Source organism: Primulina eburnea, chromosome 6, assembly GCF_022965805.1.
Source record: "Primulina eburnea isolate SZY01 chromosome 6, ASM2296580v1, whole genome shotgun sequence".
NCBI lineage: Eukaryota > Viridiplantae > Streptophyta > Magnoliopsida > Lamiales > Gesneriaceae > Primulina > Primulina eburnea.
Window position 1 is genome coordinate 4,458,350 of NC_133106.1, and position 22,244 is coordinate 4,480,593.

The window sequence follows — 22,244 nt, forward strand, 5'->3', positions numbered from 1 at the left end:
GACCCCGACTTTCAGTTATCTCTTTCCACTTGCTGTTACAGCTGCAGAAATACTTACTCACAATCAGAAATCAAAGCTCACGCTTATCAGTCATATCAGTAGTATTCAAGACTACATTCTCGAGCTTAAATAACACTTTGTAATCGTTGATAGATTTTCTAAGTTGTGCTAAGATCAGTTACGATCTATAAAGGTGTTGTATACTAAGAGTTTCAGTTTTGGCAAAGTGATAAGTCCAAATTGAAGTGGGTCAGTACAGTGTCGTGTATTTGATCAAAGTCTTTTAGTGGATATCCTATCTTCGTGATAGAAAGGGTGACGTAGGAGTTATTCAAGTCTCCGAACATCCAGAAACATATTGTGTCATTACTTCAGTTTTCATTTTCAGTTAGATAATCTATCTTTCAGTCAGTTTATTTTCCACAACTGTTTTATTCAGTTTAACTGATTGTTATTGACCGACGAGATATATAGTTTCAGTTTGTAACAAAACTGAACTCATATTGTCGAAGAATATTTAAATTCGAGCAGTGTTTATTCAACCCCCCCTTCTAAACACTCTTTATTCGATTAACCGATCCTATCAGTTACTTCACAATTTACATTTAGTGACGAAGTAAGTGGTTCGAAAGACTTCAGTAATTTGTATTTTGGTGAAGTAATTGCACAAAACAACTTCGTTTTTACAGAACAATGTTGAAGTAAATTAATTCTATCACTTCGTCTGATTTCTTATTGAGGAAGTATTTAATATTATGTTACTTCACAATTTGCAAATAACAACGAAGTAATTTACCTGTTACACTTCATTCTTTTTTATTTTGATGAAGTAATTGTTAAAAATAGACTTCGCAATATATGACTTAATACACTAATATAATTAAACTCATAAATTATCCATCTAAAAATGATTAATATCCACGAATCCACAATTACATATTCATCAATCCACAAGTAACCCAAAAAATGTATCCACAAAACCAAAAGTATATCCAAAAATCCACAATGACAAACAAAATGTTTATCCCAACATACACCATCCATCTAAGCACCTACATAGGAGTTAACAAATTCACTCCATTCACTTCTGACCTCGTCATATTTACATTGGGTGTAATATTGGTTCTTGATGCATCCTGCAAACTGAAATTTGAAAAAGAAAATACATTAGATTCTTCTATTTCAAATAAAAATTGACAGATATAAAATATATCAGTACTGGTAGAGGCAGGTTTCATTTGAAAGTACGAACTTATTTCATTTGCATCTTGAAATAACACTGGATAAAAATTCATAACATGTCACCACTCTCCAAGCTGAGATAGCGCCTATTGTTTCCATCTAGTTTACATCCATTACAGATTACCCCAATTGCATGAAGACAATTGCACTTACTAAACAAATTTAATCAAGATATTATGTAAATAATTTCGAAAAACCACAAAACTTGAAACAAGTCACCACCCAAATACAAAAATGATGTAGCATATCGAACACCAAGAAAATTTATTTATCTATGGACTAGTAACGCACACATATATAACACATCAAACCGAAAGTATACAAAACACAAACAAAAGGCATAAATTGTCTTTAATTTCCGGTGAAGAAATGCGCGCCCTAAACTCGGATATGCCCCTGCAAATATGTGTCAATTATAATTATTAAACATAAAAAACATAAGGTTGGATGAGCCGCCAAGCTAGCTAGGAAAATTAAAACTTAATCTTGGAACACCAATATAATTAACCCATGCTTAAAAACAATTATAAGAATTTCCCGTGTACAATATATTTTTTTTCGAAGAACAAGCTGTCACAAAAAAGTAAAACCATATTAATCTGAGGATTAACGTAAAAGAATTAATATATGAGACAATTTTGATATGATTAACATGTTGCATGTACCAATAAACACAGACAACAAGAGTCTCGAGTTCAATCTGATATGAGGGAACCAATGTTAAGTACCAGTCAATTCCTTCAAGATGGTTAGTTGCATTTACAATTGCGTGAGGACGGATATAGACCAAAAAAACAGGAAAAGACAAAACCAGATCACCTTAAACTCCAACAAATTCTGAAGCAACCCAAGTTCTTGTTTCAAGAAGCGAAATCAACTTAAAAGTAAGAACATATTGAATTTATGCCACTTGGAAATGATACAAGAATCTTGAAAAAAAGACAACACTTACAGTCCAGAATCATACTCCCGTATATGATTTCTGGGCTTCAAATTTCTTGATAAAACCAACAACCCACCAAATAAAACAAATGAAAAGAAAGTATTTTAACCAAAACATATATCAGCAATAAACAGAATAAACAAAAAGCTTAAGATTACAATACAGAAGATATGAAAATCAGGAACAAAATTTCCTTTTTTTATCACTAATATAAAATATATCACAATGACAACAATTCATCTCAAGAAATTATCTCAACAATAAAATATTTCCCAATGACAACACATTATCTCAACAATAAAATATATCTTAATGACAATAATTCATCTCAATCAATCAACAAATTTATTCCAAGAAGAAACTCACCATCTTCTCCAAGTGTGGATCATTGCAATCGACTATCTCTTTCATGTACCTCATCACACAATATCCACACTCAACCGAACCACTTTGTTTCAGATTACCCTATAATGGAATTGAAAAGATAATGCAACAATCACAATCTAATTAATAACCACGACCGATTCATGTATTCATGTAAGGCCCAAGAATTATAGAATTGATAAACCAAGAGTATTAATCTTCGTTAACGTGAGACTCGGAAGATATGAGAATGCATGACATGCAATGAGGGAAGAAAAGACATGAGAAAGTTGGGTTTTGCAAGACTGCACCCGCGCCCAGAACAAGAGTGCACCCGCGGTCATACAATTGTGAAATTTTGTAAGCAAGGCCGTAGCGACACCGCACCCGCGGTGCTAGAAGGACCGCACCCGCGGTGCAGCTACAGTGGGGTGACCGCACCCGCGGTGCAGCTACAGTGGGGTGACCGCACCCGCGGTATTAACCAAGACCGCACCTGCGGTCGACGATTCTAGAAAATGGGTAGTGCTGCCGAGAGCATGGCGCACCTGCGCTCATTGAGTTACCGTACCCGCGGTCTTACGTGCAACAAGAAAAGCTATGCCACGTTTTATATGGTTGCATGCATTATATATATGATAGTTACACGTGTTTTCTCTCAGAATTCATCAAATGGTCGAAGCTTTTGGAGAGAAAATCCTTACGCCTTTTAGATTTGAGGTTTCGAAGAATCCGTGCATCAGAATTCGAATCCGAACGCAGTATCGTGTTCCTCTCGACACGAGCTACACAAGGACGTAAGTTTTATTACGTTTTGAGATGTTTTGGAAATATGATGTTGCTAGAATTGCATGTGATTCAGATATGATGTTTCAGCCACCGTAGACATTATAGAACTGAAGTCAGATTAAAGAACAGACTGTTTCTGTAATTGTTATGATTTTTGAAAGATATTGACTGAGATTCTATATCAGAATTGCGTTAATATTCAGATTATGAATTGTATTGACACAGATTACGAGTTCTAGATTTATATCTGTGATGTTCAGAATTGACGGAGTTATTCAGATTGTATTGTTATGCCATCGAAACATCAGTATTGATTTAGATTGATCAGATATGATATTGATTGAGATTCATTGTTATATTGTTGACTTGGATCAGATTGTATACCGAGTTGAGTATTGATCAGAATAGATTCTGAACTGAGATATATACTGATATTGTATTTATGTGATTTGTCATTATCAGATGGATATGGACAGATTTGACTTCGAGACTTCGTCTTCGTCAGACCGGGACGACAAAGGTATAATTCATGTGATATTTGGGAAGATATAACTCAAATCAGATCTTATTTGAGTTTCCCAACTAAATCACATACTAGACTTATTGTTTATCTTTTGATATGATTATGATTTGTTTATAGAATTGTATTCGAATCTGGTGAGATAATTATGCATTGTTTACAGATGGCTACGCATTGCATTTGAGATAGGAAAGTTTGACAGAAACAGTCAGACTTCTAGACGTGCGGTGTATCGTTACATAGGAGCAGACACCGCCCTATTGTAGATTATTCGATACAGATATGACCGAAGTCTATGAATAAGACGTACGTCACCCCGATTGGGAGGGTAGGTGACAGACAGTGACGTCTTATTCACCCCGGGATCCCTAGAGTTATAGTTGAGTCGAGTCTAGACATGATTTGACTAGAACTGCATGCGTTTATGGTTGTGGTTTCATAGACTATGAAACCCATGTTTATTGCTTTCAGTTATGACAACATGTTTATATGATTTGATTTAAATTGCATGTTTATCTGAATTGAGTTGCATGCTTATTTTGAGTTGATTTCATAGATTATGAAAACTATTACTTTTGAATATGTTCATGATAGCATGTTTTAAGATTTAGATTGTTTCTATACATGCTTACCATGTTTTATACTGGGATTTATTCTCACCGGAGTTATCCGGCTGTTGTCTAGTTTTGTATGTATGCATGACAACAGGTGGGGCTGGTTCAGGGTCATGAGGATGATGAGAGAAGACGAGTTAGCGTGGTGATTCCGGACTTGTAGCAGACTTGGTTTATTACTTGAACTTAGTAACTGAACCTTAGACTTAAATTGTACAGTATTGTACTTTTATACTGAAATGTAGTTGTTTTATACAGAGATGTATATTGTTAGATTCCATTACCTTCCGCATTTATATTTCAAAAAGAAAAATTTTTAGACCCTGTTTATCAGAATTGATAATTGAATCCCAAAGATGATTAAGAAAATGATTAGCGTCCGGGTCCCCACAATTCATAAATAAGTACGATACATACCGTCAATATTTTAAAACCCGGTCCTTTAGAAATACCTTTGGAGGGATTGTACATCTTCACCCCACTACATTTTAAATAGTAAGAAGTTATTTTTTTGCATATTTATAAGTTAATGTATTCAAAATCAACATAAGCTACTACCTACTTTGTCACAATAGTTTTCCATGTATCATCTCGGTTCCTGTTAGACGTAGAATCCAATAAATATATCATATTCTTATCTTCGTTGACAATTGTCAAGATCCAATGGTACCTGAAAAAATGAAATTACAGCATTGACTACCATGAAGTAGAAATCTATAAATAACTAAATTCTTACCCAGTGTTGTATGGGATGAGGCAGATCTCTACACACTGCTTCCAACTGGTCAGCAATATGTTGTGATAAGTCACGGCCATCTGTGCCAATCGGGCATGTAGGTATATTACCGGGATCCACAAACGAAAAATAATCATCCTTGTCTTTTTTCTTCAAATCTTTGTAGAGGTGACTGCATGATATAGATGCACAAATATATCGTTTAGAAAATTTTCAAAATATGAACAAGTAACACAAAAAATATTATATAAATGCACAAATATTGTAAGTTAGACATTATATATACCCCATGTAAACTAAAATTTGTCTAGCGCCTATCTCCCTCATCTTCATAAAGCGTGCGATATCTTCTCTTAGCAACCGTATGCTTTTAGGACGTCCAAACATAGCGTCCTCAAACTCAATGCATATGGTATCCGATTCATTCAGCAATCGAACAACATGAGAGTAAATATACTTGCACAACATGGGTAATGTTTTCTCAATTTCTTTGAAATTGTCGCGCTGACCAGGAACATCCGCAAGCAAAAATGATAGAGGTTTCCCCTTCCTCTACAATTTAAAATATTATTCACACAAGTATTTTAAAATAAAACATTGTTCGAGCAACATATCTGACAGTTGCAAACACGAAGACAAATGAAAACCGAAAGTACCTTTGTCGTTGGAAAAATAACCAACTCTTTAGGCCAACCAACAATGACTCCAACAGAATCATTGATGATTGTTGGTCCAAACTTAATTGGGATCGGAAGCTGTGCTTTTTCATCTAAGACAACATCAATAGATACCTTGAAGTTCTATTCCCCAAGTGGAACATGGTGAATCATAACATTTGGACCTCCTTCAGATATTATTGTGCCATAAGCCACCACGTTTGCGCGTTCTTTTACAGCCGGTGACATTTTTTCCCCTTTCAAGAACAAAAAGACATGATATATTTTCATATGGAGGTGAATAGAATTTAACTGACATCAAAATTCAGAGACATACAACCTTCGTATTTGAAGTGCCGCTGTGAGACCCCGAGACTAAAATAGCTTTGATGGTATTTTGGTAAATAAGTTGAAAAATATTCAATTTATTTTGATGACATTTTCGTAAATAATTTGAAAAATAATGAATTAATTTTAAGGGCAAAATGGTAATTATGTTATGGATTTTAACATAATTGTCCGAATATTAGCCCAAATGATTTGAGATTTGGATATGACGTAGAAAACTCAAAGATAAAGAAGTTTCATGTTTTGAGTTTTGAAAAATTGGATCGTTTGACTGATCCGAAGGGATATACCGAAGTTAAAATGTTAAATAATATATATTATATTATTATTAATATAATATAATATAATATTAAAAAAAATTTTAAAAAAAATTAAAAGTTGAGTCGGTTGAATTCATTTTAGAATTCCACCAACTCACGCACGGACAGAGGGAGAGACGAGAGGTGAGTGAAATATGATTTCGATTTTTCTTTTCGATCGTGCTACTTAACGGTTTATCCAATCGACGAACCGATTTCAGATCTGGGATCGTTGACACGAGGTTTTCGATTTGTGGTATAAATTTCATAGTTTTGGTGATGTTTGAAATTCGTCGATTTTTGGAATAAATCCGATAAATTGTTAAATCATACTGGAATTGAAGATTGTTGAATAATGTATGATTTTAACGAAGAAGAGATGATTATAGTGATGTTATTTTGAATTATTCTCAATTTATTATAATTAGAGAATTTTAATAATTTGATTGAGCTTGAAGAAATATTTGTCGGTTATATATGTAGTAGAATAACCGATAAAAAACTCATATTCGAAGTCGGAATTGAATTATGATATGATTTGGATTTGATATGAATTTTTGAAGTTTCAAATGATATTTGAAACTCATATTAATGATTTTGGAGTATGTTATTGATTGGAATGAGTATGTTATTGATGTAGATAAAGTATTATACTGATATCTTCAAGTTACATCAACTGGAACGAAGAATTGAGGTATGTTGCGACTGGGTAACATACGACAGGTATCTGTATTATATGATATATGATTGGATTGATTGGATTGAAATACGTGTCTATATCCCTATTTGTTGATTTGATGTAGCATACATGACATTATGATTTGAATATCGATGTATAAAATAAATGTTTTGTTAACACACGTCATTTTATACATACATCGATACATGACATGCACGTTGAGCTATGATCCTTGGATACCCTGATATGATTGGATTGGATTCCGGGGTTTGTGAACACAATCGCTATGCCGGTATTATATGACCCATAAAGCATAGACAATTGTGGCCCCATATGATTGGATATGAGATATGGGATTTAATGGCGCTTTGCCGACGCTATCATACGTGTATTCCCATATCGGCCGGTGTGCCAGCTCGAGCATTGATTTGATAGCGATTAGATTGATTCCGACATGTGCTCAGTGGATGGGCATTTGACCTGAAACCTCCACGACATACATGCATTGCATACCATATATCATTGTTTAGATATCTGTGGTATATATGATGGTTGTTCCATACGGAGCTTTGCTCAACCCCAAGGGGGGCTGTTGTTGTCTTTGTGTGTAGACAATGGAAGGTACTCCAGGATATCAGGAGACCGGAGAGGGTACTTCTGGAGGGAGCCACAGCTTGGGCTGAGGTTTTATGTTTATGTCTTGTTCCCAGTATATATGTATATGTATCTATATACCGGGGCATGTCCCGAGGATATGATATGTTTGTATGTGATTGGTTTTGATCACGTGTGGGCGTGTTTTATGAGTTGACATTAAATACTATTTTTAGTATTATAAATTTAGAAGAAATGTTTTGGGCTCGTTGTAAAGAAATTTTAAACTCGTTTTCTGCTGTGATTAATTAACCCTAATCAGATTGCCTTGTAATAACGATTAGGAGCTAAGGGCCCCACAGCCGCAATCATAAACGTCTTGCACATCATCTGACAATTTTGAGTCTTTCACTCCTGAGAACTTGTTTGATGCTACAGTCTCAGAAGATCGATCATTGATTAATGGAATCACAGCAGCAAGTTGAGACCTCAGCATCTCCAATTCAGCTTTCAAACTTTTAGTCTCCTCCGATTGTGCTTTTACATTTTCAATCACAACTTTTGAAATTGTTTCTCTCTTCTTTCTTAGAGTTTTAAAGTATACTTGTGGTTTTACGAAACCTCCCACACCTCGAACCCTTCCATAGTGTTCTTGGCTTCCTAATGCAGCGGTTAACACGTCATTCATTCCAGAAGATTTGAACTCTCCTTTACCTTTCTTTTCCAACAATTCATCCTACAATTGGATACATGACAAATCAATTCACAATCTACAGTGTTATTTATCTAGGAAATATGGCGATTGAATAAAACTAAACATTTACAATTTTTTCAGCTACTTCTGATGTCTCCGAACATGTTATGTTGCCAGATTTGTCTTCTCGAGCTTTACGCCAAAGCACAGATCTATCAACTTCCTCATCTTCAGCAACCAATTTTTTGTTCCGCTACAATTTCAAAACTCATATGTTTAATAACATGAAGAACATGCTAAAAATTACAAATATATTGCTCTGTTTCTTACCAGTTCAGCAGCTAAAAATTACAAATATATTGCTCTGTTTCTTACCAGTTCAGCCTCCAAGCCGATGTAACCCTTGCGAGACATTCTGTGGTGATATTTACAATGCATGGTTCGTTGTTTTTGTTTTTCATGAGTAACCTGCATCATTATGTTGGCTCAGTTAAGTATTGAATTTAATAAATTCGTGAGGAAACATATCAATTATTAAAGTACCTCCCATGATGGATCCAGTCTCGCATCCACAAATGCTTTCCAATCTGCTAGTGGGAGTTGATACTGACTTGGTGGAGAAATCAACTTTTCAGGATTATCTTTGTTCGGCCAAACAAATCTACTAGTCAATTTGTTTTTGAAATCTCGCCACTTCTGAGATGCTGAATTCATCACAGCATACTCACTTTATGGCGCTAGTTCAAAGACATTCTGCAACAAAAACAGATTATTTAGAGGTACAAGTATGATTGTAAATTCAAATTGAAGATTGTATTTACCGAAATTTCTTCCCACAGTTTTTGTTTTATGGTTTCTGCAACTTCAGGCCATGACTTTATACTGATTGGCACCATGGCTCTAGCAATAGAACCAATGTATGATTGTAAAGCCCTTCCATTTGCATTGTATGCTGGCCGCCCCATATCATCGTAATCAATCTTTGCTTTTTTCCCCCATCTGGCAGTAGCAATTAGTTTACCCATCAACGTAGGGCCTCACTTGTTCCTCTGCACATCTAGAGGATGTTCTTCTCCATCAATAAGTATAGGGTGCTCTGCATTAGTAACTTCATTTAGCTTATCATCATGTACTCCTTGTATCATCTCAACTGTAGCATTTGTATCCTTTTTTTTACGACCCATTGAGCCTTTTTCTACATATTTACATGAATGAAACCAATGTTAAAACCTACACAATAACATTAAACAGTAAAATAACTTAAACAATAATTCTAATAAGACATGTATAAACATGACATAAATAATAACAGAAAAAATAGTAACATAAATAATAAACATGACTTGTAGAAACCTGACATAAATAATAAACATGACATAAATAATAGCAATGAGGTTATGTTTATAGCATAAAAAAACATGACATAAAAGTGAAACACATCATTTTTTCTTGTTTGTTTCCCATCCACCCTCAGTTTCTGATCTAAAGTAACTTTCATGAGCCGGAATACAATGAGTATCAACATCATCAATTGGTCGAGAATCAGGAATACTAGTCCAACCATCATCATCTCCCTCGTAACATCGATTTGGCACAGGGAGTACAATTGACCACCCTTTTTGTAATGGGTCATCAATATAAAAGACTTGATTGACTTGACTTGCAAGGACAAATGAGTCATTCGTGTGCCCTATTTTGTTCATATTGACCAAGGTGAATCCACATTCATATGGATTCTTATCTTTGGCACTACAGACAAGCATGGTGCTAGCAACTAGAGAAACCCCACTGTTTTGGCAAACTCTCTCATCATCCTGTGCCTTTGTTTGGTATAAATTGCCATTTATCACGTAACTACTATACTTAGTGACTTGCCCACGTGGACCATGAGCCAGCCATGTCAATGTCGATATCGTTCCACCATTGCAGCTATCTATTTCAGCATCCACCTGACATTTATACAATTAGAATAGGGTGATTAAAATACCAGCTCCAAATTGTTCACCGCAAAATTCATAAAGCAGATTTATCCACCTAACCTTTGCACGAAACCAGTCAATAAATTTCTTATTGTGAGCATCTTGTATCCACCTTTCATCTTTCTTTTTTTTCGGAAACATTGACTTCAGGAAATATTTATTTTCACTGTGGAAATATTTATATAGCAATTTGTGTTGGATATTAAATATTGACAATCACATGGGTGCAGAATTATAGAATAATGCAATACACTTACATAATGTAGGGAGATACTTCTTCTGTATTTTCCAGCACAGTCAAATGTGCTTGTTGAAGGTCAACTTGTGGCACTACAATTGGTGTTTTGCATGCTAAGAAGCCAGCAATGTTTGATTTGGGATCGCGATTTGATTGAGGGAACCCAATAGGATCAAGGTCATTTAGGTATTCCGAACAAAACTCAATTGCTTCTTCGGCTGAATATCTCTGAACAATGCAACCTTCAGGATGTTTTTGACTGCCTACATAACTCTTAAGCACCTTGATAGGATCGATTAACGTATCAAGAGTGTTTAGAAGGGGGGGTTGAATAAACACTCACAGTTAAAACTGGCATTTTATAATTTTGAGTTCAGTTTGGTGACAAACTGATTCTCGGAATCTTGTTGGTCAATGACAATCAGTTAAACTCAAGTAGTTGCGGAAAATAACTGACTAAAAGATAGAATACGAAACTGAAATAAAGTAGGCAAGGGTTGTTTCTAGATGTTCGGAGAATTTAATTACTCCTACGTCACCCCTTCTATCTCAAGGATAGGATATCCACTAAAAGACTTTGATCAAATACAAGAATTGTACTGACCCACTTCAGTTTGGACTTAACACTGCCAAAACTGAAACTCTTAGTTTAACATAATGTTCTCACTGCGTAACTGATCTCAGCACTATCGAATTTCAACGATTATTACAACTTGTAAGTGAGCTCAAATTGTAGCCTTAACTGCTACCAATATACCAAGTAAAAGTGAGCTAAGATTTTGACAGAGTGACAGTAAGCTTGTTGATCGAGTTTACTCCACTTTTTCCTTCAGCTGTTCTTCTGTCATATTTATAAGCTTTCTTTTCTCCAACGGTAACTTGAGATGAATTTGAATCTTTGTATCCGTTGATTTCTTCTTAATTATTCATTGGACATTGTTTGCTTTATTTATTGTGATGCGGCATCTTAATTTCTTTCGCCGAAATGTGTTGTTCTAAGCTGTATTGATTGAAGTGCAGCGTTGCAATCTTCTATGTCTCTTGACGGTTGATTGTTCTTTCTCGAGACATGTTCAGTTGAAGGGTGCTTAGCATACGGCTGAATATATCAACTGATCAGTTTCCATTTGATCAGTCAGCTGATTTCAGTTATTAAGTCCAGTTGTTGAATGTACTTGCGCGTATCAGTTGGTTGGTATTTTCAGTTGGTTCATATTTTGTCAAACTCCAGAATTTAGTTTCCAACAATTTCCCCCTTTATGGTTTTTGACAAAACTTAGTAGATAATAACTGAACGTCTGAACTCATTGTAGATAAAATAAAAAGTAAATCAACTGAACTCATATTCAAAGAAAGACTGCTGCTTTGAAGATTTCTTCTGCTGTTCTAAAATCTCTTTGAGCTCTTCCTCCTTTTTGTCAAACAGCTCTATCTTGACAGATAATTTTCGAACGTCAGTAGATAGAAGCCGGACAGAAGTGGAAAATGTTTTCGATAGCAGAGGTCATTGCGACTTGTAGCAAATCTATCATTCTGGAGACGAGTGTCTCGACACTGTCAACTCGTTTGTTAATAGAGGTTTGAGTTGCAGTGAGACTCAAGGCTATCCCCTTGTTCTTCTGGATTTCTTCAACTGCAGATGAGAGAGAGGTAATAGCAGTTTGGATAGCCTTCAGCTTTTCGGAGTTGAACTGTTGAGAGTGTTCCAACTTTAAAGTGTGAGACTGTTAGGATCGGTTATTAACTAAGGAGTGTTTAGAAGGGGGGGAGGGGGGGGGGGGGGTTGAATAAACACTTCTAGGAATTTAAATGTTCTTCGAAAAAGGTAGTTCAGCTTTGTTACAAACTGAACTAAGTATCCCGTCGGTCAATATCAATCAGTTAAACTGAATAAGCAGTTGCGGAAAATAAACTGATTGAAAGATAGAATATCTAACTGAAAATGAAAAGCTGAAGTAAAGACAACACAATATGTTTCTGGATGTTCGGAGAATTGAATAACTCCTACGTCACCCCTTCTATCTCAAGGATAGGATATTCACTAAAAGACTTTGATCGAGTACAACACTTGTACAGACCCTCTTCAGTTAGGACTTATCTATTGCCTGAACTGAAACTCTTAGTATAATATAATGATCTCTGTAAGTAACTGAACTTAGCACTTATTGAATTATCAATATTACAGAGTGCTAGTTTGCTCAACGTGTAGCCTTGATTGCTACGAATAGATCTAATAAGTGTGAGCTGAGATTTTGACAGAGTAATAGCAAGTTTGAGATTAATCGATCGTATATGCTGTCAACTGCTCTTTAGTCATATTTATAGACTTATCTTTCAACGGTAATTTTGAATTTACGTATCCGTTGATTGCCACCTCATCATTTCTTAGACAATGTTCTTGATTGCCACTTCATCATTGATTGTAAGACGGCGTATTAATTTCAATAGCCGAAATACGTTGTTCTATGCAGTGCGGCTTTCCATATTCAGTTGCTGTCTGATATGTCTATCTGTCTATTGAATGATCTTTCCCGAGGTATCTTTAGTTGAGAAGCTTTAATGTTTTCGGCTGAATGTTTTAACTGATCAGTTCTCAACTGATCAGTTTGTGTCAACTGATTTCAGTTGAATGTCCAGCTGCCGAATTTGCTTTCATGTATTAGTTGATTTAATCGATTGATTTATGTTTTGTCAAACTCCAGAATTTAGTTTCCAACAATTTCCCTCTTTATGGTGTTTGACAAAACCAAGAGATTTAACTCAGCTCTTTGTTGATAATAGATTTCGCAACTGAATCATAGAATATCTGGGTTTCTTGTAGATAATATAGAAGTCTGAGAAAATGATATCAGTTGATAATAATAGCCTGATTAATTCTTCATCTAATTCTTCAGCATAACTGAATCACAAAATAACTGGACAAACGATATCAGTTGCTTCAGCTGCTCCCCCCTTTTTGTCAAATACCTCCATTTTATCTGAGAGCTTTTTAACATCGAAGGATAGAAGTTTTACATCTGATGAGATACTTGAGGCCATAGTAGTGAAGGAAATCCGCAGTAATTCTATCTGCTTTGAAACAGAGGTTTCCAGTCGCCCGATTCTTTGACTGTTTATATCCTGATTTGTAGAGAAAGAGTTGATGAGTCCCTGCTTCAGATCCTTGACAAGTTGGTCGAGAGAATCCATATTTTTCTGAAGTTTATTCAGTTTCTCTAAGTTGGAGGCATGTGAATGGTCCAGCTTTAGAGTGTGCGATAGTTGTGTGTTCTGAATTTTGGAGATGGTAGAGAGCATTTTCTCCATATTATTCTGTAAGTGCTGAACTTCTTCCAAGATAAGTTCAACATCTGTTGAAGATGAAGGAGGAGACTGATAAGATGTTCCTGGTGCTTTAGAGATGTGCTCAGAGATGACCAAAGTCCGATCAGTTGAGACTGATTCAATAACATTTTGAACTGAAATGTCAGTTTCATTTATTTCTCCTTGAGCAGGAACATCATCAGCAGTGATTTATCTCGATCCTGAGGTGGTGAAGGAGGGTTCTGTTCAGCAGATGATAAGAGAACTGAAGTTGGCGCCTCTAAAGGATGATTGATGAAAGTGTCTGGCTCATTAGTGGGGTGAACCGGATCAGTAGATAGATCAGGTTGTTCAGGTTCTTTCAAGGCATCAGTGACTTCCGGATTGATTTGATCAGCAGAGTGATCAACTGTAGATATTTCCTGAACAACTGACTGAACGACTTCATCAATGTTTCCTAATTTCAGCTCAGCCTCAGAATACATCTTAGGAATAGTAGTTATTGTTGTTGTCTCGAATGAAGATAAGGCAATTGATGAAATACCTTCTGGTTGGGATGAAGAATCAGCAAGATTCGTGACTGGGTTTCCAACTGAATGGTCAGCTGGAACTTCTTCAGCAACTTTGTGAGACATCTCTGGGATGATCAGTTCTTGATCCATTTCCCAGTCTTTAATTTGTGCTTGCAATGTTATCAGATCTGTCTCCAATTGAGCATAGACTGCTTTGTCGTTGAATGCAGTTGGGCTTAGGGGATTAAAGTTTTGCCTGAGTTCAGCAACTATTTGCTGCAACTTTTGTTCCCGAGATAAGTTAAAGAAATATTTATTCCTTTGCAAAGCTTGCTGAATGGAGGAAGCCTTAACTGTTTTTAACACTAGTCGTTCTATATCAATAAATCTTTTCAACTTGGATTTATTGCGCAGTTCCTTAGCAAAAACATTAACTCTGAAATTGACCCATTCTTCAAAAACTTGGTACCTCTCTGCTGCAAATGTATTGACTTCTTGCGAGATGAGATCAATGTGAGTCTGAATTGCATTTGAGGGTATGGGTTCTTCTTGAAGTTTACCCTTGCCCTTAGAATCACTCAAAATGTGTGGGATATTTAATCCAGATGTAGTTGCGTCAATATTTTCTTTGAGTATTATTCCGGTGGGTCTGGCAAAAGGCAAAGAAGAGTAAGGTGAGATACTAATCAGTGAAGCTTTGACCCCTGGAAGTTTTGATGATTTGCTGGATGCAGTGATTTTGGGCAGATGTGAGGATAGTGGTAACTGATCCTCAGTTAAGGATGCAACTGAAATTTCTTTTGAGAGAACATCCTGGATCGGCTTTTGAGCTCCTGTATCCATCACCTGATGAGTGGTTGTGAGTTTATGATGATCAACTGATTTGGTCTTCAGTGTCCTTGGTTTCTTCACAATTTGAAGAGGTAGAATCTTCTGACTATCAGGGTCACTGAGAATCAGTTTGCGTTTTGACTCTTTCTTCTTTGTTAAGTTCTTGGCAACTTTGACTGTTTTGGGAGCAGCCTGCTCCATCCCAATTTCCTTCTTGATCTTGATGAATTTCTCAGGAGAAAGATCTAATTTGGTTTTTGATAGTAGAATGTTTTTAGCATTGAACACCTTGAATCTTGCTAATCTGTCAGAATCATCAGCAATTAACCCTTGGTTTTTCAGCAGATAACTGAGCTGGACAGCAAAACCTTTGGATTGCTTAGCAGAAGAGAACATGTTCTTCAAAATAGTGAATAGAAAATGCTTCCAGTTGATTTGTCGTCCAGTCATGATTGCTGTGATGAGTTGAAACTTTTCCAGAGTTAGAGCAGCAAAGGACCCAGCCTTCGCCAAAAGCCCTTTGGCTACAATGTCTGCCAGCAGTTGCCTCTCGTGCTTTAACTCTTTCTTGGGATCGGAAACTTTGATTTTCCGTCCATCTGCAGAGAGTAAAGTTTGCATCTCTTCGATTTCCGATGCTTTGATCTCAGAAATTTGGGTTAGCCCATCAGAAGGTAGTAAAAACAAATCTCCAAAATGATCTTCAGATATGATCATTATTTTGTTATTGATGGTAGCAGTAATGTTTTCATCAGAATCGATGAATCCTGTTGAATAGAAGTCGTGAAGCTCTTTGGGATAAATTTCCTGAGCGTAGAGACCCAAAAAGGTTTTTAAGCCTGCTGATTCCAGTTGCTGAAATACTTTCTTTACATCAGCGTCTGTAATGGTCATAACTGAGTTGAAGTTGATAGCCATGGCGTTCAAAAGATGTGCTGGAATCTGGTTTGCCATTTGAAAGTGTTAAAAACTCTGATATCTCTCAAGATGAGAATTCTTTAGAAAGATAAAGTGTTCGTAAAGAAAACTGAAATGAAGCGGGGAATTGTACTAATGTTTGTGACTGTTTGAATTTTCGGACACGTGTCAGTCCAGTAAAATTTTGAGTAAAAATATGTGTACGTGTGCTGTAATCGTGTGTGTAAAATAATGAGCGGTGAAAAATGTATACACGTTTTAAACTGAAATTCATCATGAATTAGCAGACAGTCACGTCATTTGATGTGGAATATAATAGGTTTAATTATTTAACTTATGAGAAGATTAGTTGAATAATCGACTGAATGATCAGTTAGGAAAAACCGATTCCTTTCAGTTAAGAATTCACTAACAACTGTCTTCTCAGTTAACTTTTCAAACCTTCATTCCCCCTAAATAGATGCATTAATAATCCTGATTAAGCGAATCCCAAGGCTTGGTAGTGTAATCATCTGTTAAAGGAGTGTCCTTTCATCTTCTTTGTCCTGGCCTATAAATAAGAATAGAGAAGTTAGTCACAAGCATTAGCAGAAGATTTTCAAGGATAAATGGCAGGAGCAAGTAGTTCAAACGTTGATCCTTTGTCACTGGTAGCACAGAAAGCTGCTATAGAAGACAAAGTTTTCGATGCTAGTCTTCCCTACTGGGAAGAATTACAGGAGCTCGAACTCTTGTACAACTCAGGAAGGGTGACTACGTTCAGGCGGATGGCTCAATTGAGAGAAGTGCGAGAGAACTTAAAAATTTCTGCAGAGGTGGATGCTTTTAAGGAAGGCCATATTTATGAGCTGATGTTGCGCAAAGAGTTGGAGACTCTTAACAGCATCGCTTCTTCACACAGTTTCTGCAAAACTTCGTCCTCAGCATTAGCTGCTTGGATGAATTTGTGGATAGCTAGTGTGAAGGAAACTTATGATCATGTAATCCTGTCAAATATTTATGGATGAATGAAATATTTATTTTATCGTTTTGCTTTTATTTCTTCATACAATTATCCTGTTATATGATCTAATGACATGCTAACAGTCATCATTTTTGATAAGTAAACAAATGAACTGATGAAAAACTAAGTTTTATAAATTGATAAACAACTAATAAAATTCAAACTGTTATTAACTGATATCTTAAATTTCCTCGGTAAATGTGAGAGTCGCTTTAATTGACTTGTGATTCTTCAACTTCTTCAACACCTTTTTCTTATAAATGAGATGATAGTGGTGAAAATGTGATCAGTTCAAAATTATTTCAACATGTCTGATTCTGATGCATGCAGTAGCACTCACGTTCATGTGACTGATCAGTCTGCCCCTCGTTTAGCTGAAATTAAAAGAAAAATGGAGAAATATGTCTTTCAGAAGGTATTGACAACCTGGGAAAAGATTTATGAGTTGAAGATGGTGAGTGACAGTGGTGTCATTCCTAATCGTGCTCAGGAGGCAAGAGCACTGAAATACCTTGCTCGTTTTGAGGTTAGGCACGTTAATGATTTGGTTGAAGATAAATGTCTTTTAGAAGCAATGCTATGGAAGGAGTGGCATGTTGTTGATAAGATCTCAAAGTCAAGGGCATTTGCTGGAGTTCGAATTTATGAGTTGAATGATTGGGTTAGGGCATGGCTAGATACAGTTGGATCTATGATTTCTTCTGTAAATTGAGATCGTTGGTATTCTTAATGAAATATTATTCTCAATTTGTTGTGTTCTTATTTTCTGCACTTAATTCTGTTAGTGAAGTTATATTACTAATAGTATCTTAAGATAAATCAATTAAACCAAGAATATTTCGGAAATAAGAAAACTTAGCCTCTGGTAACGGTTTTGTGAAGATGTCTGCTGCTTGTTGTTCCGTTGAGACGTATTCTAATCTGATATTCTTCTTCAGTGCATGATCTCTGATGAAATGATGTCTGACATCTATATGCTTAGTCCTGGAGTGAAGAACTGGATTGTATGTAATAGCAATTGTACTCGTGTTGTCACAGAATATTGGTGATTCCTTTGCATCAATACCATAATCTTCAGTTGTTGCTGAATCCAGAGTAGTTGGGCACATCAACTTCCAGCAGGAAGATATTCTGCTTCAGTTGTGGAAGTTGCTATGGATGTTTGCTTTTTACTAAACCAAGAGATCAGTCTGTCTCCAAGAAACTGACATGATCCACTTGTACTTTTTCGATCAAGCTTGCATCCTGCATAATCTGCATCTGAATAGCCAACTAAATTGAAAGATGAGTCTTTAGAGTACCACAATCCAACATTTTCTGTGCCTTTAAGATATCTCAAGATACGTTTGGCCGCAGAAAAATGTGATGGTTTAGGATTAGATTGAAATCTTGCACATATACATACAGCAAACATAATATCAGGGCGACTAGCAGTTAGGTACAATAAAGAACCTATTAAACCTCTGTATAGTGTCGTCTCAACTGATATTCCCCCTTGATCAGTGTCTAATTTAACTGATGAGCTCATTGGAGTGCTTGCTGTTGAACAAGATTCCATGCCAAATTTCTTTAGCAATTCCTTGGTATATTTGGTTTGACTGATAAATGTTCCTGAATCCAGTTGCTTCACTTGTAAACCAAGAAAGAATGTCAGCTCACCCATCATGCTCATCTCGAACTTATCCTGCATCAACTTGGAAAATTTCTTGCATAATTTGGGGTTAGTTGACCCAAAAATAATATAATCAACGTAAATTTGAACAAGTAAGATATGATCATTTTTCGAAAATTTAAACAAAGTCTTATCAACTGATCCAACAGAAAAATCATGATCAGTTAGGAATTTTGAGAGGGTTTCATACCAAGCCCGTGGAGCTTGTTTGAGACCATATAACGCTTTGTTCAAATAATAAACATGATCAGGGAAATTATGATTGACAAAACCTGGAGGTTGTTCAACGTAGACTTCTTCTTGCAATTGGCCATTTAGGAATGCACTTTTCAAATCCATTTGATAGACTTTAAAGTTTTTGAAGGATGCATAGGCAAGAAATATTCTGATTGCCTCCAGTCTTGCAACTGGTGCATATGTTTCATCATAACCAATTCCTTCTTCTTGTCTATACCCTTGTGCCACTAGCCTTGCTGTTAGAGTAGGTGCCCGTCGAGCCAAGTGTTGGCCGAGTGTTCACAATGAAACTCTATGTATAAGCAATCTTTATTTTAATAATATTTGAAATTATTATTTTGGCAAATCTTTATCTGTATACCCATGCTAGTTGCATAGATAAAGCCTTTGAATATACAAATAGTAGAAAGAATATGAGATGCTCATATGATGAGTATCATGAAACTCATATTTGTAATACTGTATATTCTAAACGGTTCCTAGTCGATTCAGCCGCCACTAAGAAGGATATAGGCCGCTCGAGTTAGAGACTAGTATCTGCGATGTGAGTACCATGTTTCATTGGTAGGGGACATTGTGATGTCCGAACATGCAGATAGGTGCTCTTTGTAGAGTGCACTGAACAACCCTCCATAAAAGGACTTTCCAAGTGGTTCTCACTTATCGAGTGGAAAAGTCCTGGTTTATGGTTGTACAGAATTAGTCCTTATGACCCGGGACAACATTGAGACTCTATGTGCTAGAATTACACTTTGACTTGTTTACCGACTCTTATGGGGTCATCAGGTGGCAAGGTTGGGTGTTCTGTCGAAACACATAGGAGTCAATGCATTGTAGTCGGGGATTCACCGCTTACTTTCGGGTTTGGATATCCTATGTGTTATCATGTGTATGTAGATCGAAATCTCTGGCCAGAGTATGGTTGTAATTATGAAAGGTGTTTCGTAGATTACACCATCGATGCAACTACGACATGACACATAGTATCGATTCATTGACAACTCTCGATAAACCAATGGTTGTCGAATCGATCGGGATATATGAGTTGAAGGGACCTTTTGGTACGCTAACCATAATAGAATGGTTCTTGCAGGCACTATCATTTGATACCTAGGGAATCATGTAAGCGATGCTGCTAGGCGTTTAACATGATTGGTTGGGTACTATCAGACTTGAGTTCTGACGTTCTTGTTATCAAGGTGTTGATAAGTAAGAATGGAGCAATTGGGGTATGCTCATATAAGGACATGTTTAGTCCGAATCACATGGAGATGTGAACCCACGACTAGTTGTATCAATGAACCATTGAGGGCCACACAAGTACTAGCTTTCTAAATCCCGATGAGAAGAAAAATAGTTCAATGTGTTGAACGGCTTATAAAGGAGTTTATAAGCGTAAGAAAAAAATAGAAGTGTGACTTCTATGAGAGAAATATAAATTTTAATTTATGGAAGTGTTCCTAGATTAAAATTTGGCCAAGTGAATAATGTATTTGAAAATTGTGATTTTCATAAACATTATTATGGACTAAATTAAATTAATTCAAGTGTTGAATTAATTAAACATTAGTGGACCTAGTAGAGTCCAAATAATTAAATTAATTCAAGTGTTGGATTAATTAAATTATATTGAGTCTTGTAGAGCTCAATTAAAATAATTATTTAACTAGTGGGACTTGGGTAAATTCAAGTAATGTTTAATTAGTCTCAAATATGTTTGAGATAATTAAATTTAGTCCAAGGTTTTTAATTTGATTAAAAACCATATTATATAATATGCATGCATGGGAGGTCAAGAGTTGGAGACTACTTTTTGGGATATCAAGGCATGGCATGCAAAAAGGTGTTTTTGCTTTTTGCTTTTTGCTTTTTGGACATCCAAGACAAGTCTTCCTTCCCCATTCTTGCAATGCACTTGGCCGAAATATTCACCTAGAATTCTCCCTCATTTTTCTCTCTTTTGTTCTTCAAATTGTTGGAGAATAAAATACTTCTTTTTCATTGAAAAATCTTCTTGTTTTTCTAGTGCAAAACAAGAAGGGATTTACCTAGTTGGTGGTGGGCTTAATTTTGGAGTAAGGAGGAGGCTTGAAGATCTTCATCCATTCAAGAGCTTTGTTGTTTAACAACAAAGTTGGAGCCACAATCAATCTTTTAAAAATTGATAGGTAAAACTTCTAAACACCCTATGTATGACATGTTTTTGGTGTTTGTTGTATTTTGCTACACAAGATGCAAGGGGGCCGAAGTTTTAAAATAAAATTATGCTTCCGTTGTGCTTTCGGTCTCCCTAAATCGTTCCCTTTCACTTGCTTTGTTGCGCACAACTGAACCATCTTCGTTCAGTTTGTTTCTGTACACCCATTTTGTACCTATAACAGTTTTAGAAACTGGTCTTGGAACTAAGTTCCAGACATTGTTATGAACAAACTGATTTAGCTCTTCTTGCATTGCATTAATCCAATTAGGATCAGCAAGAGCTTCGTCAGTTTTTGTTGGTTCAATTTGAGATACAAAAGCTGAATGAATAAATAAATTAAGCATTTGATTTCTTGTTCTTACTGGATCAGATGGGTTACCTATTACCAGTTCTGGAGGGTGTGATTTCTTCCATCTAAGTTCAGCATTTGTTGCTTCACAGCCTGTGATAATTCGTTAGGTAACTGAATGTTCTCAGTTTCAGTTGGAGCTGATTCAGTTGTTAATTGATTTCCATTAGTTTGCTCCACTAACTGATTGTCAAGATTTGCTTCCAATTCAGCTGGTTGATCCAATATCTCAGGTTCAGGTGTATGAAAGATATTCTGATTATTACGACTTTCGTCTGAGTCATCATCTTCCAGACTGATATCTGTAAATCGATCAGCTAGCTCAACTTGATCAGTTGGCTTATCGATTAGTGCAGTTTCATCAAAATCAACATGTGCAGATTCTTCAACATTTAAGGTTTTCTTATTAAATACTCTGTAAGCTATGCTAACTGATGAATATCCAAGGAATATTCCTTCTGTTGATTTGACATCGAATGCTTTTAGATAATTTTTACCATTGTTATGAATAAAACATCTACAGCC

General features: G+C 35.9%; 2 protein-coding genes and 2 long non-coding RNA genes across 4 annotated transcripts; 1 reads left to right on the plus strand and 3 right to left on the minus strand.

The window, feature by feature from the left end:
• Window positions 1–899: 899 nt before the first annotated feature.
• LOC140833317 (uncharacterized) lies at window positions 900–1,370 on the minus strand. The gene is made up of 2 exons (XR_012118406.1): window positions 1,253–1,370; window positions 900–1,143 (listed from the first exon to the last, which is right to left on the minus strand). It is a non-coding gene; the product is annotated as an uncharacterized lncRNA (long non-coding RNA).
• Window positions 1,371–5,195: 3,825 nt separating this feature from the next.
• LOC140835275 (uncharacterized) lies at window positions 5,196–6,112 on the minus strand. Its single transcript, XM_073200762.1, has 4 exons — window positions 6,101–6,112; window positions 5,864–6,007; window positions 5,494–5,759; window positions 5,196–5,379 (listed from the first exon to the last, which is right to left on the minus strand). The coding sequence occupies exons 1-4, from the start codon at window positions 6,110–6,112 to the stop codon at window positions 5,196–5,198; spliced, it is 606 nt and encodes a 201-aa protein (XP_073056863.1).
• Window positions 6,113–6,416: 304 nt separating this feature from the next.
• On the plus strand, window positions 6,417–7,863 carry LOC140833318 (uncharacterized). Its single transcript, XR_012118407.1, has 3 exons — window positions 6,417–6,766; window positions 7,151–7,204; window positions 7,811–7,863. It is a non-coding gene; the product is annotated as an uncharacterized lncRNA (long non-coding RNA).
• Window positions 7,864–8,123: 260 nt separating this feature from the next.
• Window positions 8,124–9,431, minus strand: LOC140835276 (uncharacterized). The gene is made up of 5 exons (XM_073200763.1): window positions 9,299–9,431; window positions 9,021–9,230; window positions 8,853–8,945; window positions 8,608–8,730; window positions 8,124–8,519 (listed from the first exon to the last, which is right to left on the minus strand). The coding sequence occupies exons 2-5, from the start codon at window positions 9,189–9,191 to the stop codon at window positions 8,124–8,126; spliced, it is 783 nt and encodes a 260-aa protein (XP_073056864.1). The 5' UTR covers window positions 9,192–9,230; window positions 9,299–9,431.
• Window positions 9,432–22,244: the final 12,813 nt, after the last annotated feature.

Excerpts from the sequence above, each read along its gene's own strand:
- LOC140835276 (XM_073200763.1), bottom strand. The coding sequence starts at position 9,191 with ATGAATTCAGCATCTCAGAAGTGGCGAGATTTCAAAAACAAATTGACT. Across the intron at positions 8,946-9,020 it reads GACTGGATCCATCATGGGAG|GTTACTCATGAAAAACAAAA; the intron begins GTACTTTAATAA and ends ATAATGATGCAG. Across the intron at positions 8,731-8,852 it reads TCGGCTTGGAGGCTGAACTG|CGGAACAAAAAATTGGTTGC; the intron begins GTAAGAAACAGA and ends TTGAAATTGTAG.
- LOC140835275 (XM_073200762.1), bottom strand. Across the intron at positions 5,760-5,863 it reads TTATTTTTCCAACGACAAAG|AGGAAGGGGAAACCTCTATC; the intron begins GTACTTTCGGTT and ends TTTAAATTGTAG. Across the intron at positions 5,380-5,493 it reads CAAATTTTAGTTTACATGGG|TCACCTCTACAAAGATTTGA; the intron begins GTATATATAATG and ends TATATCATGCAG.